The sequence below is a fragment of the Patella vulgata genome, chromosome 3 (assembly GCF_932274485.2).
Source record: "Patella vulgata chromosome 3, xgPatVulg1.2, whole genome shotgun sequence".
Taxonomy (NCBI): domain Eukaryota; kingdom Metazoa; phylum Mollusca; class Gastropoda; family Patellidae; genus Patella; species Patella vulgata.
The window spans coordinates 66,361,110-66,379,356 of NC_065881.2; the positions used below are offsets into that span (position 1 = coordinate 66,361,110).

The 18,247-nt window shown below is 34.3% G+C and overlaps 1 protein-coding gene across 2 annotated transcripts; it reads left to right on the top strand.

The window, feature by feature from the left end:
• The first annotated feature begins 10,563 nt into the window (after positions 1–10,563).
• On the top strand, positions 10,564–17,967 carry LOC126815232 (transmembrane emp24 domain-containing protein eca). 2 transcript variants are annotated; one of them, XM_050540791.2, is made up of 5 exons: positions 10,564–10,761; positions 12,071–12,186; positions 13,215–13,319; positions 13,936–14,082; positions 16,751–17,967. In XM_050540791.2, the coding sequence occupies exons 1-5, from the start codon at positions 10,623–10,625 to the stop codon at positions 16,898–16,900; spliced, it is 657 nt and encodes a 218-aa protein (XP_050396748.1). In that variant the 5' UTR covers positions 10,564–10,622; the 3' UTR covers positions 16,901–17,967. The 2 variants fall into 2 exon arrangements, with proteins under 2 accessions (XP_050396748.1, XP_050396747.1); XM_050540790.2 differs by lacking the exon at positions 12,071–12,186 and adding an exon at positions 11,537–11,652 and having other exon boundaries at positions 10,566–10,761.
• The last annotated feature ends 280 nt before the right edge of the window (positions 17,968–18,247 follow it).

Genomic DNA, 18,247 nt, shown 5'->3' on the forward strand with positions numbered 1-18,247 from the left:
AAAATGAGCCTAGAAACCATAACATGTGGTACACAAGTCACCCAATCTGTGACTCCTGTCTTCACTTACTACTTTAAAGAAAGCGAAAAAAAGAGACTTGTGTGAACAGGAGTACAATATTAGAAGGATTGGGGTTGGTGTGTTTCCTTATTTCATAAAATAATCTAGTTCGTCCATTTATACCGATTCGCCAGCTCTCCCCGCAATTCTTTCTTGTACGACATGTATGAAATGGTGTTTAATGTCCTACTGTTCTGCTCCTAACCTGGGCTAATGAAGACGGGCATACGCCATACAGTGTGCTATGAGGGCAATTTTGCCCGGGCAAAGGCGCTACGGCCTACTCTTATATCGAATTCCAACTGCCAAGGGATCTTTTACGTGTACGCCAATGTGTACACGGGACCTCGGTCTTTCGTCCAATCCGAACGACTAGACAGATGTCCTTGTCAGGCCCTCCGTGCTGCATCACTGACAAGTGGAAACCACGCCGGAAAATCTGGATGAACTTTCTCTGCCAATGCAGGGATCGAACACCCGACCTCCAGGCTAGCCACGTGATCCCCCATGTTTCGTTTACGTTTTGGTCTAGAATAGTAGAGGATGGTTGTTTGAAATTGCATTTCTGACTAGGACTTAGTGACGCGGGCGGTAGGTAGGTAGGTAAATCTCCAAAAATGACCCCACGGTTAAAATATAATACGGCCAGCGTCCCTGGAGATTTTGTATTAGATAATTGTGACTCTTGTGGTTATAAAGATTAAGATGTTTCGAATGTTAAAAATAATAATAGACGAGCTTAGTATTAAAGGACAATATTGGTGTCAGTCATTATCATGTGATAGAACTGGTTAAACACGTTCCAAATATAATTTTAACTCAGAGATCATTGCTACGATAGATGCGTTATGAAGATTTCAAGAAAGGGAAGTGACTGAAGTGACGAGCGATAACAGATACACGGGCGAATTAGTGAGTTATATAGAAGGATAAAACGTGTTTTCCTTTGGTCTCAGACTAGCAATTATTTGCTCATTAACTTCAATGTTAAATAGCTGTAACGTCACAAGCTGTAGCTTTTTGCTCAACATTCCATTGGTTCCAATCTTTATAGGCACAATAGGGACCACATGTGGCAATCTCCTCATCATAATTATGTAGGGGGTTGACCGTTTAGATTTTTTGCTACGGGGATTTGATGTTGACTGGGGTGAAAATCTCACTTCCGACACAATGATTGCTCTGCAGAAAGACACTTTACACCCCCTATCCCTCCGCTGTAATATGATCAGTATTACCCCAAACTGCTAAGGAATTGCAAATTTGATCCCTTTTCTCCAAATCTAGACCAAAAGGTCAACCAAAAAATGAAGGAAGAGGGGAGAAAAAAATTAAGGGAAAAATTGTCTATTTATAACTCGCACTTCGAAATTAAGGGGAAATAATTACTAGTCTGAGACCTACATGTATATGGAGGCAGACCACGCATTAATTGACTTCAATGATAATTCTGGCCTATTTGCCCACCTCTAACTTTTCCCCAAATGGTCATGTCTTTGCACTAAAATTTGTATGAGGTTGACCACCAGAATTTTTAGATACACAAACTTGAAGAAGCATACTAAAAACATGCAACTAGTTGCTGTACATGTCACCGTAGCCAACCTGATAACCCCATTATCCTTCCGCCTCAAAATCATGAAAGTGTTAATTCAAACCCTCTTCATCCATTCTAGACCAAAAAATCAACGAAAATGGGCACGCAAAAGGGGAGAAAAGAGACAAAGAGAGAATTGCTATAAATAGACGAACTACAATTTGTGGGTACCGCGATGGTGAAATGGAATGGTGGTCTGCCTCCTATATGCGTTCGTCACTTCCCGTTCTTGACATCTTCATAACGCATCTATCGTAGCAATGAATGAATGAATGAAATGTTGTTTTATGGCACGTCAGCTCCAGCTGGGCTATATTGCGCCAAACATATGGTGATTATTTCGAGATCTCTGAGTTAAAATTATATTTGGAACGTGTTTAACCAGTTCTATCGCATAATAATATGTGATAATGACTGACACCAATATTGTCCTTTAAACGGGTGATAACCCCTTTGTAGAGTTACTTCCCTTCTATGTCAAAAACGCCCGTTTTCATGATTCATATTTATTTATTAGCGGGAGTGATATGGATAAACGAAACGGTTTATTAAAGTAAGGTTGTGTGATTTGCATTTTGTCGGAAAATATCAAATTTCTCACATCTTAATCCACCATCATATGTATTCTGATTGATTATTTAACATTTAATTTAGAAATCAAAATATCAAAGCTAGATAATCTGCCGGTTTGGATTAAAAACAGGACTTACAATATACCGCGAACACATTAAGATGGCGGGGGGTTGACGGAATGTTTAACTTGGATGAAATGTAGACCTGTTTTGTCGACAAATTCCGTCAAGAAAAATTAGAAAAAGTAAAGTGTACCTTTTTACGAATTCGCTTCATCATATTATCTTTGTAATCGACTTCAATTTGTAGATCATCGATGCTGTAGCTGTATGTATGTTCGGAAATAAAATGAAATGAAATGGAGTTTAACGTCCTACTGTTCTGCTCCTAACCTGGGCTAATGAAGACGGGCATACGCCATACAGTGTGCTATGAGGGAAATTTTGCCCGGACAGCGGCACTACGGCCTACTCTTTTAATCGAATTCCAACTGCCAAGGGATCTTTTACGTGCACGCCAATGTGTACACGGGTCTTCGGTTTTTCGTCCGATCCGAACGACTAGACAGCTTTCCTTGTCAGCCCCTCCGTCCTGCATCACTGACAAGGGAGAACCACGCCGGAAAATCTGGATGAACTTTCTCGGCCAATGCAGGGATCGAACACCCGACCTCCAGGCTAGCGAGCTAGCGTCTTACCCACTTAGCCACGCGATCCCCATGTATGTTCGGACCGGCTAACGTAGTATGTTAATTGGACCATTGCGTAAATAAAACATAGGCTAGATTTCGATGTATAGCAGTTTCATATTGAACGACGTGATGTGTACAGTGGTTGTAACATCACACAACTATCTGCTCTGATATTACTGTAATCAAAAAACCAAACCCCACGCGCCGCCTTTTTTAAAATCAGAAGCGCGCGTTAGACATGCGTCTGCACTCAACATTTGATCTGAGAAATAAACTAGTCATATATAAAGAACACAATCATTACATCTCTCAAAAACATAAATGGGGTCCAACGAAGTATAAAAGAGCACAAAAGCACCAAGATAACAGTAGCTGCATCTCATCCCAATATTCTTAGATTTTTCACACAGATGATGTGGGTTGTTTAGTGGAATCCAGACATTCATAGTAATTATTACCATATTACTACAGAGTGGTTTTACTTATTCTATATAATATTCTTGAAATATTACGGAAGTTGTTTGCGGTATATGACCAGAAATTTTACCGCCAGATGCGGCACGTGCACTTAACGTATACTTACAGACAAGCAAAACAAAACATCCACTAATCAACATTAAATGAGGCTATTTACGCAAGACAGGATGTGCCGAGCTGTCAAAATAATGACAGATTGTTGTATGTGACGCGGATTTCTAAATTTAATACACTTGTCCATTAATAACAGATCAACCCGAGTCGCCTCCATTCCGTTTTAAGAACATTGCCAACTTATGGAAACGTCACGACTTATGAATGTATGACTAGCTATCTTTGTTATGTTAAATATCTATTTTGGTACAGTTTCCAGTAATAGGCTATCGTTTGTTTTGCGATAGCAATAATGTATCCAATATGCATCAATATTTAATAATTTATATTTCATAATTTTCTTCCGATATTCGCTAATCCGATGGTCTCTGAACTGCCAACGGACTACTATTTATTAACAAAAATTGACTGATTTGGGATATTGATGATCGATCAGTAAAAAAGACTTTTTGGTTAATCATGGAATACTAAGCCTTTTGCGATCATTTTATACATCAACCGATGTTTCAGCTACAGAGATTAAAGTAGCTAAGTTTCTAACTCAGTATCATCCAAAGTCTTCGACATTGAAAACACGAACTTTTTGTCAATTTAATTCAACGTTGATGTTGTGATCTTACCAGGAAAAGTGGGCTTCTGATATCCAATATTTAAGACAATATAAACATTTTGCCATTGGTACTCCAGGTACACGAATCGTGTACCATAATGCGTTTCGGTGCCATTTGTAAAAGGGGACTCGAAGAACGAGGCTAGACATATTCCATCAGTCATGTCAAACGATGACCCCATATTCTTATCTGGAGAACATGCGCAATAAATACTATTGGTGTAGACTGGAATAACCAGACGCTAGAGAGTGTCATTCGATTGAGACTTTTGTTTGTTCATATATATTCATATTACATTATTATATGCGTGTTGCGACCCATTTGTTTCACTCTCTAGTCCAAAATATTAGAGATTTAGGTGCTAACTGATGTTAATATGAGTTATCTCCTTAGGATTGGGGTGGCGGGGGTGTTTCATACTAGAATTCTCAATAGAATGTACAGGCCGTAAGTCTCACTTTTCCCTTGCACTCATCGGGAATCGAACTCATAACTGCACCAATTCGGATCGCAGTTGGCAGTCCTACACCGTATCGCATACCACGAGGAGTTATCGAATACAGTGAGGGTTATGGTTAGTTTTAACATTTTCATTAGCCCAGTCGGAAAAGAACGTTAAACGCCACTTAATTTCTATTGCCGAAACGCCGGTGGTACTAACGGCGTGCTTCCGTCCAACCGGCTGTGACAAGAGTTATAAACCTTTTTATCAAACATTTAGCTTGGGATTAGGTTTGTGTGCAATTTGATGAAACGTTAAGCGAGTTATACAAATGCCATGGTATGGATCTTTACAGAATATGTCACAATATAAGTCACTTGAACTAGACAAACCATAAACTCTAATCGACATTAAGAAAATCAATCAACATAAAACACATGGGCTTAGTAAAAATAATTTATTTTAGATTACTCTGTGCATAACGACATTTAAATAGCCAATTGCCATTTACACAGTAACATTATTTTGCAATTAAAATGTTCTTTATATTTTGTAGATATCTAGATTTTACGCAGGTTGGCGAAAAAAAAACATGAATGCTGTCTCATATTTTCACTTTTAACAAAGGGTAATGATTTTAAAATGGGTATTTGAAATGTAATATATAATCTTTGTGTATATGTGACGTACATCCACTGAATTGTCCTATCTTATTGAACTCGTTTGAATTATCTGTGACTACACTGTAACAAAAATTTCCGTGAAAAAACGTAAAAAATTCCGGAAACAAAAATTACCAGGAAAATTTTATCAGTATTTGTTTTTCCTGTAATTTACAGAAATTCCTTCAATTAACATAAATTCCATTTTCAAATACAGAAAAAAAAAATCCTGGTAAATTTTGTTTCCTGACCATGAAGGTGATAAAAATTTCATTGAATTAACCATTGACTTTATACGCGTGCGTGAAATAGCTTTATTTAACGTCCGCTTCCACCGAAGTGATATCGCAAATAATTTTTAAACGTAACCTCTCTTCGCTATTATAAGAATCGAGAGCAAGGTATCACAAACCGCTACTCGTCAGTGGTTGGAGGTTTTCAGATGTAAGTTTGCGGTATTATCAATTCGCAGGTATGCAGACTCTGCCATAGAGACAAACCGACTTACACTGGCCAACCGGTTGTACTATCCGGACTTTAGCGTGCTTGATTACCAGATATTACAACCTTAACACCCGCAGCATTAAAACATACTTTTACATATTTATGAAAATACTTACAATCTGATTACCGTATGATGAATAACAATACACTTTATAGATCTTATAAATAATGGAAATTAGATATACATGTCAATTAATATACCAAACGTTACAAAATATGATTCTTCATATTATGGTTAATAAATTGAAATGAATACTATAACATGATGATTATTAGGAATGATTATATATGTATACGATTACTTATCGTTGCACCGTTTATCCCGTAAAACAACAGAATTAAGTCCATTACAGAACGGAATAAAACATTTTATCCCTAAATTTCACGGAACTTCCTTGTCATTCCACCGTTTATTCCGTAAAATAACAGAATTAAGTCCGTTATAGAAGGAATAAAACATTTTATCCCTAAATTTCACGGAAATTTCCTGTTTAATACTGAATATTCCACAGAAATACATAAAACACGTAATTTGAAGAAATAATTCAGACAATTAACACAATTTCTCCAAAAAATACATCGATTAACAGAAAAAAGGTGTTAAATTACGGAATTCGGCCACATAAAAAATTGATATTTTTTACAGTGTAGTGTGAGATCTGCTCGAACTTTTATGAATATTATTTTAACATATTATTTTAGTTTTTAATTAATGTTTACTTGAAATTTTTATATTTGTTTTTATTCCCATGTTATTGTTTCAATTTTACTAAAATTTTTACAGTTTATTTATATATGTATGGATGTAATGTAATGTACTACTGACACAAACTGGTTTCAATACTATATGTATATATGGATGTTTGGATGGATGGGTCATATTGTTATATTGTAAGGCGCCCCTGAAGACATTTGTGAAAGAAGAGCACTATATCAAATTATTAATAATAATAATAAAAGTTAAAATTAAATATATCAATGTATATGCAGGCACGGAAACAAAGCCCCTACCACGATCCACCTTTTTGGACCAGGAACTGGTCAAACGCTACCAATCTTGTTCTTATCTTTCTTCTTGGGGTAACACTCTTCGAAAAAGCTAAGGTTCCGTCAATTCAAGTCCGATCGACATGAAAATTGGCATGCTTCTTCTTTGAACAATACTGCATCGATGTGGTGAATTAGATTGTTGAATTACATCCAACAACTTGGTCAGTTCCTGGTCCATAGTACGATCATACTTGCTATTGACATTTTTGGTGTGATTTATCTTCACCACAATTGGAACACCTCTCCGATGTTTACAAAATTATTGTTATATAGTCTTCATCAATTTATTTGTCAATTTTATTATATATAAAGTTGAAATATCCCTATTCTTCATTTATTTACCCGGTTTCGGGATTCTCGTAATACTACACTTTTCAAAACAAATTGTAGGCTTTCGGAAAAGTGGAATTTTGTTGGGGGGTTTCGTTAGGGTTGGGTGATTTTAAGTAACACGCAAAAAAGTACTCGGGACATATGCTCAATAATTCGAAGATTAAAATGTAAATACTACTTGAAGAAAATTTAATTATTAGCTCGGTATACATGTAAAATAAAAATGCAATTGAATTTTCTGTAAAATACTAGCTTTGTTCGACCTATTGGGACTCAATTGAATATGCGATTTTTATACTGCTGACTTACCAATATTTTCTATCAAATGTTATAAAATCCCAGAAGCCACAATAATTAGCATGACCTGTATTACATGTACGAGCAGCCACTCCTATTCAGCGACATCTCCTTGTAAGCGGTCACGATAGATACCCCCCCCCCCGTAGAAATTCTATTGTTTCATCTCTTTAATGAACGGTCACTGTTTTAGTTATAATTTAACAAAATATCTCCCATTCAACAGCCATTGTTGAATGATGCCATCTTGTCCTGCTTCGTAGCACCTCCGGTCATCCGTTGATTAATAGTTAATTATCTGGCCCCCACCGATCAGGTAAAAAGAACTGTGAAAATAACAATAAAGAAACCCGGGATTATCTGTTAATTAATCTTTTGTTTTATTAAATGACAAATCCTGATCTGCTGATCATTGTTTTCAAACGTAACCAGAAACATTATTTGATAGAAGAAGGAGAAGAATCGTTTTCTTTACGTGTCACACATTGTACAATAACAATAAAATTACGATCTAAAATAAAAAATAAAAAAAAATAAGTGTACAATGTCCGGTCTGTAAGACCAACGAGACACAACAAGCATGATAAATCATCTACATTCGAAGAAAATAAATAAATACATGTAAGTAACAAAGATAAAAAAAAATTGAAACGTACTGACAATAATATTTTACTATTACATGTTCTTTAATATGTTAGCAATCACGATATAAATCGTTTGAAATAAGCAAATAAGAAAACATTAAGTAATTAAAAACAAATAGGCATATACAATAATAGTGATCGAAATGTCATCATATGTTAAAATATTTCACAAGGTGCGAATTGGTCATTAGGTAACATAGCTGGTGATTAGGTGCCAATGTTAGGAAATGTGGGCTTATGGTGGCTGCGGCGTTCCATAACTTTCGTCTCAGATCAAAGTAGTATTCACATTTGCACAAGAAGAGTCTCCTCCTCTATATTTGACGTGTGACAATAATTACATTTTCTGTCTATTAATAATGTCACTGGTTTTACAAAACGGCCAGTTTCTATTGCTAAAGGCAATGACCCACATCGTAATTTTGCTAAAACATTACGTTGCGATCTGTCGAGTATACATTTTACATAAGGTTCGACATACAATGAGTGCTTAAATAGACTATAATTATGTTCTTAATTTGTTGCAATTAATTAACCCCTTATCATTCCATAGCCCCTGATACCAGAGCCTACAATCTAACTCAGTTAGGCCTAGTGCATCTTTTAGAGATAAAAAAAATCAGTTTTGCGTATATTGAATAAATCCGGAATTAGGATTTGTAATTCGGACATTAACTTTATTACCGTATTATTCCAGGACTTCCCGAATTTAAAGCACCACGTCTTAACCTTACTAACCAGACGTGTTAGTTCTACATATTATGATAATCTTCTCCAGAATCTAATAATTTCTACTTTCTGTTTTGTAAAGTTTGATGTCCAACCCATATCACCTCGGACTGCCAAATTTGATTTTTTACTTCCCACGCCCCTTGAAAAACCGACATGCTCTATTTTTGACATTTGATAATGTGTGTGAGTTAGTTGTATTTTACGCCCGCTTCCACCGAGGTAATGTCGCAGACAATAACATGGTATGTAGACATAGTGCAGTATTTTACAATGTGGTTAGTGAAAAAGGAATTAAAAGAATCGTTAGATATATATATATATATATATATATATATATATATATTAAAACACTTCATATAACATGCTAATGTAAGGAAAGTTGTAACTTTATAGGAATGTAAATTTCGAGGAAAAGCGGTGCATGTAATATGGCGTAATGGACTTATTCATACGCCTGAACCACAAGCGTGATATAAAATTTCATTTTGTAGACCAAAAAGAAACAAGCCATCGTGTTCGAGAATATGCACCGGGAACTGTCTGATAATGTGACAGGGGAGACAACTACATTAAACGCCCCTTTGTACGAGATAGAAAAATATATAATTTCTTTGCATCGATTGGCGGATGCGAGGCTCTTGTTGTTGTTCGGGGTGTTCGAAACAATAAATGTATATGCGGCGTAGGTCATTGTTGTTTCATTTTGTTGGGGTGGGGTCGTCTGCCTTAATAATAAGAAGCCAGTTTACACTCGCCCCGATGACAACTAAATTGCCATATTCAGTATTGCTTATAATCTTCATCCGGATGTGTGCTACACTAAAAATACATAGCAATATTTAAATATTTTACACCCGAATACATGTTTATATAATTCACATCTTCGAGTGACTGTAGTAGGGTGTACTCTTTACACTTTAAGCATGAATTTGTTATTCACTGCTGCACTCAAGTGCTTGTAAAAAGAAACACTGTCGCACTATATGTGTACAAACCAGTTATTGTTTCGCATATAAATTGTTTTGTGCTTAGCATCGATTTTGTCCCTGATCAAAAGACCTGGACTCTGCAAGAAACGTTTCGCCTGACATAGATCACATAGTGTTCACCAATATTGATTTAAATGATAACAATCTAAACTTACAGGCTGATTCAATTCACATTAACCTATGTATATCTTTAAGTTAGTGTAAAACAAACTAAATATAAGTTATGTTTGAAGTATTAATGGGATGATGGTCAAATGTAGTGGGGTTTTATTTCTTAAAACACAAAAATTAGGGTATCCCATTATTTATTAAACCTTTTGGTGTAAATGCACTATAAAGGGGTAAAGCTCATCAAAAACACCGTTTAATGCGGCAAGTACAGCCAATCGGGTATTTAGTGGAAATGAATATCGGTTACATTTATTGGGTGTAGCCCTTTTTGGTCACAGGGAGGTGTGGTGGCTCAGTGAGTAGGGCGCTGGCGCACTATGCTGGGTGTTCAGGGTTGATAATGATGTTGGCCGAGAAAGTTCTATGGAATTTTCTAGCGTTGTTTCCCCTTGCCAGTTGTGCAGGGGAAACCAAGGTCCCGCGTACACTTTGGCGTGCATGTAAAAGAACCATTGACAGTTGAAATTCGAAATAGGAGAAGGCCGTAGCGCCGGTGTCCGGGCAAAATCTTCCTCGTAGCACACTTTATTCGCCAGTCGGTGGTCTGCATCATGTTATGGATTACAGTTATCTCCCCTTTTAAATTTTCTTCTATTAATGTTACATTTGGTATTGTGTAAAGTGCGCATGACTTAACCACGTAGTTGAGTTCCGGCTGAAAGATACGTGTACAAAATGTTGCCTGTAAATTATTTTATATCTTTATTTTCACTCATTATTTTAATATCAAATACATCGGGTTTATATTTCCATATAGGAGAAACACAGAAAAAATGTTTTATAGAAGAAATTCCTGACGAAACTATGGTAGTTGGTAAGTATTGTAATATCTGTACGGAACCAAACAACTGTCTTCAAATCACCCAGGCATTGAAAAAAGCGTGGCAACGTCTGTTACCAAATCACCCTTTTTTTTTGGCGAAACGACGTAGCAATTAACACTACACTTAGAGATAATATGTAACAGGCATTGCCTGAGTAGAGCGAAGCTGATTATTGTTAAATATAAAACCTTCATAATTAATTTTCTCAAGTGATACAAAAATGTTAAATAATTTAATTTTTCCAAATTGATTTTTATTTAAATCTAAATTGTATACATTAATTTTGTTTTTAAAAAAAGAACAAAAAAGTGTGAGAATTATTTTCATTGACGTCAAAAAAATGTGACGTCATTTATTAAACGCGTCATAGAAATAATTCTATGAGGCGCGTAATCTCGCTTGGGCGAGATTTGGTAAGTTGACATGCGCGTTGCCTGTTTTGCCCAGTGTATCCGGTTCCGGTCTGAATTTTTTTTAATAAACAGTCTGTGGGTGACAATTTCAGTTACGCTCCTGTGTTGCTTTAGAGCTTTGCTCTATATTAAACAAATTGTCTGTCTATCGTGTTTTTCACAAGGTTAGTTTTTGTCAAGAATATAATTTAATTTTTCTGGTCTGCTTTATTAACTTAGCCTTCGCGGTTCGCCTGCTGGCACAGCCATCAATTTTGTTTCGTTGAATTTTTTTTTTTAAGCAATACTGATCTTGCATCGTCTTAATTTTTTAAAAACGATTTTAGATAATGTACATGCAGTCTTATTTCAGGGAGGTATAAAGTGGAAATATTTGATAGAAATGTAAATAATTATGTACCAACTGTCTACGGCCTTGGTATGCACGTTGAAATTAGAGATCCAGATGACAAAATAGTTTTGTCAAGGGTAAGACAACAAACAAAATGATATGTTGGCTGATGAAGCAGAGTGATATGGATTAAAACAGTTAAAAAGATATTAAAGTATTTACAACCCAATATTGAATTGTATGTGATGTACCGGTACTAAAATCATCATATTTAATATTTAAGATCAGTTGCTCTGGAAAATGACTTTGTCTACATTATTTATAAAAACATTGTGAAAAACAAAGCTAAGATACATGTAATAACAAAGAGAAGAAAAAAAACGCAATATTAAACAGAACAAGTTCTGATTTCTGATGGTTGCATTACCGGTATTACAACTGTCTGCAGATCTTGGCATTTTTAGTCCATATCACTGAGCCTCACATACTGCTTGGCATGGTTTGATGTAGTCTTATGTATAGTACATGTATATCATTAACTATTGCTTGTTGCAGGTAAATATAAAGTTCAGGCATTTGATCCGAGTGTAAAAGACTATATGCCAAGTGCACCAGGTATAGGCATGTTAGTAGAAGTACGAGATCCAGAAGATAAGATTATTATGTCTAGGGTGAGTCTTGAGAGTAGACTCCAGACAATGTGATGAATGAGGGATTTACTGACTTGTTTTGTGTTTTTTTAACTGGGGATGGTTCTTTTTGTAGATTTTACCACCACCCAGTAGCAATAGCATATAGTGTGGATATTGATCACATTTTTTATCCATTTTTTTAAAAGCATTTAGAGTGAAAATATTATTGTTGTTATTCCCCATAATCACTCATTTCAACTGTGCTATAAGAATCGGCACTGTTCATCATTTATTTAGTTCAATATAGTTTATATTTCAATATAAGGTGGTGGTATTTAACCATTTTTATAGTCTGTGTCTTAATTTCAGACTAGAGAAGAACAATGTTCATATTATTTATCCACATTATTTTTACATTATTTTTTTGTCCTCTTGTGGTTGTGGTTGTACATGTATCTGTATTGTACTTTTATACCTCACCGAGATACGATTTGATTTGATTTGATTTTCCAGAATCGATACATGTATATTATAAGCAATGATCTTTGTAATTTATTATCTTCAACTTATGATGTAAAAAAATCATTGTTTTGCCTACACTATAAAAACTTAACTATCAGACACGTTGATCTTTATTTATTAAGAATTTCTATTAAACTGCTTGCAAATCTTGTATTTCAATGTTTTTAAACTTCATTTTTCCTGGTTAAAGGTGTTTCTTCAACTAGGTATATTATTAATATTTTGGCTAATAAGTAAATACATTTTTTCTATACTTACTATTAAGGTAGTCTGATTTACCGCATGAAACTACAAGTGAAATTGTAAATTGTATTTCTTGTGGTGGAGACCATAATTTCATTGAAATTTTGTATTTACATGTACATATGCTCGTTAACATACGTGTATGCAACTGTTCTTCCTTGCATCTGTAGTTTATTCATAATACATGTACAAAAATAACCCCAAAAATTATTTTCACCTGTTGGTGCACATACCTGTTTTAAAGTCAGTTGTTCATGAAAATATTAATAAGCAAATAAATGTAACCATTTTATTCATTTCAGACTTATGCAGCAGAAGGTAGATTTACCTTTACATCCCATTCAGCAGGTGAACATGTTGTATGTCTTCACTCAAACTCCACAGCTTGGTTTTCTGCTGGACAATTGGTAATTTTATAGATTGTTTCTAGTTTTTTTTGTGCCACACATAGAGCAAAAAGTTATTTCCAGGATGTAAACATGTAGACTGGGGATTATGGCAGGCTCCCAAGTATCCCACTGTTTGCAGAATTATTTGTGCTACCTTTAAGATCAAGATTTATCCATGAGATGTTCAACATTTACAAATTTTATAGGGTACTGGAACTAATGAAATGGGGGTTTAGGGTCCTACTACTGTTCTGCACCGACTGGTCAAATGAAGACGGGCATACACCATGCAGTGTGCTATGAGGGAAATTTTGCCCAGACAGTGACACTATGACCTATTCTCATATCGAAAGGGTTCTTTTAAGTTTATGTGTACATAAATGCTGGGAAAATTTGGGCACACAATTGTACTTTGTAAAGTTGTATAAAAAAAATATTGTGTTCTTGAATGTGTCCAATTTAACAGCAAGTTTATTATTTTTATGTTACAAAGAACCTAACTACATTTTTTGGGCACCAACCACCACCGCCCTCCCCCCCCCCCCAAAAAAAAATTCCCCATACGCCTATGGTTGTCAGCCTCAAGTTTAAAGTAATGTTGATGGTATAATAATATCCTGTTTAATAATTTCAGAGAGTTCATTTAGATATTCAAGTGGGAGAACATGCAGTTGATTATCAACAAATTCAGGCTAAGGATAAACTCAGTGAATTACAACTTCGTGTACGACAATTATTAGATCAAGTTGAACAGATTACAAAAGAACAAAATTATCAGAGGGTAAGTGTTCATCAATCAATCATAAAGTGTTTTAGAATCTATTTTTGCATTGATACGGTATGAGTAATGTGTAGTTGAAAGTAGGGGTGAGCTGATAGGGATGTATTAGTAAAACTATTGGCCGATACAAATACCAATACCAATTACATGTATTTGGATACTAAAATAGTTCATACATGTACATTGTAGTTAGAAATATTATTCATGTTATTGTTGAATAACATTTTTATCACCCACTGGTATAAAATGATTTATTGTCAGATTTCGGTGCAGGAACACCATTCTTCACAGGCTTAATGCACATACCTTTACTCACCTTTAACTCCCCTCCCAAACACTAAATAAACCCAAACTCATGTAATCTTTCAAGACTATGACTTTGATATTGTGACTTATTCTCTCAAATCATATACAAACAAAACCAATGTGACAGAAAGTGGAAAGCTTTGTTTTAAACTAACACAAATAGGGCTGAGATAAGTTGCCGGTCTTGATGAGTTTCTTCTTGGAAGGAAATATTATCCCTATTAATTAATTAATGTGAAATGGTAGAAGGCACTTACACTCTACTGTACATTGATTAAAAGTGGGAACAACTAAGTGAGAAACAAAAAATGGCTAGTAGTAATAGCTGCTAACAGTGCTATAAAAACCAAACTAGATCTAAGGCAAGGGAAATAACTAATTAAAAAATGTGTCGAACAGGTATGAAAGATCTGGGTTTCATAAACTTTATTTTATTACTTTTATTCTCTAAATAGTTTCTCCATATTATTTGATAAGATAAAAATGTACAAGGATTCTCTTCCTCGGATGAAAATCCTTTCACGTATAAGTGCACTTAAGTACACTTAATCTCTGAATTTTACTTTGTTATGAATTTCTCTTGAATTTCCAACAAAATAATTATAATTGTAATTCAAAATTTTGAGATGGCAAAATTTGGAGTTTGTGATGGATTTTTTAAAAATTTGAACCGATGGTTAATTTGGTCAGACTATTGAATAAGAAATGAAATGGTATCTAGGACAACTTTTCTACTGGTTGTTGCCTAGTAAACTCCAGTCAATGTTAATTTCCACCACATATTGTCGATGGCAGTCAAAAGGTCACGTCTGAGTTTTGCAAAGATGTCCAGCAGAGCCAAAAATCGCATAGAAGTTAAGAATCAAAATGTCATACAGAAATGTCACATCAAAATGTTGTATGTAAAATGACACATTTCTAAATATTTTCTTAAATATTTCTGTAAAAAATGTATGTGTAGCCGTATTTTGCTATCCACACGTATCTGGCTAAATATCTAGTGCAGATATAAGGAGTGAAAGATACATGTAGTTGTTTGTAATTTTATACAGCAAAGACGTGTCTCAGATAAAAATTCACCTTTACCTGCTTCAGTTTCATAGATTTCACACAGTAGAGAGGATCAACAAAATTTCATTAATATTTTAAGAACCATAAAACAAGACTGGCTACATTTGGTTTGATTGTAATGCTTTGGTTGATTTTTTCAAGGAAATATGACATTTTCTCTCTCAAGGGGGGTTGGATGGCTGAATGGTTAGCGTGCGCACGCTGTATCACAAAGTCTGTCATTGTGTCGACTAGCGTGGTTTCGAATCCCCAGTTGTACGTGGCAAGGAATAGGGTTGCTTGTCCAACCTCGTGGGTTTTCTCCGGGTCCGCCGGTTTCCTCCCACTGCTAAAGACCCCTACGCGCAAACGAATTATGTAAATAAAATTAAAAACCATATGTTAGTCCCGAAATGACCTAGTTTGTGTCGAGTGGACGTTAAACCCCATTTCTTTCTCTCTCTCTTTTTTCTCTCTCAATATTTTTGGGCGCCCCATATACAATATTTTGAAACGATACCTATAAAACCCTGTTTCATTGGCTTAGAAAGATGCCCAATAAAATTCTCATTCCGAAGAAGCAAAAAGGGGAAATTCGTAAAATATGCCAGATACAACCTTTTGACTCCCCACAGATGATATATTCTTTGCTAATTACTCTTTATTAATAAATTACAATAAAATTCTTATAATACATGTAGTTACTTATCTGACTCAAAATATTCTGATTTTATGTTACTAAGCTTTTTTGTGTTTATTTTCTTGTTTTAGGTAATATCTCTTTGCCTCTAATGGTGGTGGTGCATGACATCTTTTTTGTATATTTATTTTCTGTGGTTGCTAAGTCTGCCTTTTGTTCTTTTATTTAGCTCACTAGCTTGAAATACTCTAATTCTAACATTCAATATATCTTACTAATTACACAATGTCTAACAAACCAACATACTTATTTTCTTTTTCACTTGTACCAAATATGTTTGAAACTTTAAATTTAATCAAGTTGTGTAAAAAAAAATTAAGTGATACCATGGTATTTCTGATAATCATGAAAATTGGCAAACTGTTAACCAGTATTTGTCTTCTTGATTTTGGCATGATTTGATACTTTATTATTTTACTTATTTATTGTTCAAAATCATACGTTTGTATGAACATGAACCATTTTAATGATTATAAATTTTGGTAGAAGTTTAAAAGAATATGTTATTCTGTATTATTCTTTTAATTAACTACTAATACTCTTGTTTCTTTAACCTAGTTTATATCCTAATCTGAAAGGTGGTCTAATTTTCAATATAATTTTTGTTTACAGTATCGAGAAGAACGTTTCCGACAAACCAGTGAAAGTACAAATCAACGTGTATTATGGTGGTCAATTGTACAAACAGTCATACTTTTAGTCACAGGATTTTGGCAAATGAGACATCTTAAGAGTTTCTTTGAAGCAAAAAAATTAGTTTAAGTTGTCTTTCAGTTTTGTTGATGTGGTAATATATTAAATTAAATACTGTTAGTGTATGTAGATGATTGAATTGTGTTAATTTTTTAGAGATATGTTCTGTTATTATCTCTAAAAATATTAGTCAAAACTTAATTCAGTCATTTATATAAACTAAGGATGGTACAGCGCCTGTGTAACTTTTGGGTTTATACTTGTTTTGTTGGTTGCTTGAACAAGATGAATAACGTTGTACCATTATTTTAATATCTGTGTGGATGGAAAGAAAATGTTGAATAACCTTGATGGCAGAAGAAAGTTTTTGTTTGGTATATCATGTTTCCTAATAATCTGTCAATTTTCAGACTCGCGAGGAAAGATTTCGAATCACAAGTGACAGTATCAGTGTTCGTGTATTCTGGTGGTCGCTTGGACAAACTTGTGGCCTTATTCTTATTGGATCCTGGCAAATGAGGCATCTAAGAAAATTTTTTGAAGCCAAGAAATTAGTGTAATTTACTAAATAGAAATACCTTTGAAAGCAGATGTTTAAATATGTGCTTATTCATCCATAGCCTGTAATTCTTTTTTTAAAAAAATACATATAGATTACTTAATCTTGACATTAAATGTTAAATTTTTGTGTTTTGAATATTATTTAAGGAATGAAAAATATCAAAGTGGTGAATGGTATTACTTCTCTCATTTGTATATTAAATAGATGATGAATCTTTATGATGTATATATTATTATATCATATATTAATGTATGTTTTAGAATCATGTGTGAATGAATATTTTACATTTGTTTAATGTGTTGCATATTTTGTTTTCTTTTTTCTCATCCCAAATTAAATATGTCTATTAAAGTTTATTTAAGGTACATTTAGATTCTATTACAATATGTATAGTTATCGTCTCTATGTAAATTAGATTAGATATAATTTCAGGCTAATACTGTAACTATATGGTTATAAGTTTAAAGGGGTGGTTGCTTTGAAGTCTTATGTAAATGTTTTCTCAGTAGTTTTCATACAGTTGTTGATAAAAAAATCATCACTTGAATGAATAAATAATATTTTTCTCATTATACATTCAGTTTGATATTGTGTTATTATTATGACTGTTTATAATTTTAGCGAATAATAATATTCTTTTTCTGATTTCATTTGTCTGAGCTGAAATTGATGCCAGTAACATCTATTTCGTTGACTTGTAAACGATCGTTAATAACACTTGGTAGCTATTTAGTTGAAAGGTAAACTATGGTTAGGCCTACTGTTGTGATTGAATATTGATGGCTTTCGATTTTGGACAGTGTATATATATCAGAGTAATCAAGGGCAAGAACTTCAACAGTAGTCGTTGAAAT

Excerpts from the sequence above, each read along its gene's own strand:
- LOC126815232 (XM_050540791.2), top strand. The coding sequence starts at position 10,623 with ATGTTGCCTGTAAATTATTTTATATCTTTATTTTCACTCATTATTTTA. Across the intron at positions 12,187-13,214 it reads ATAAGATTATTATGTCTAGG|ACTTATGCAGCAGAAGGTAG; the intron begins GTGAGTCTTGAG and ends TATTCATTTCAG. Across the intron at positions 13,320-13,935 it reads GGTTTTCTGCTGGACAATTG|AGAGTTCATTTAGATATTCA; the intron begins GTAATTTTATAG and ends TAATAATTTCAG.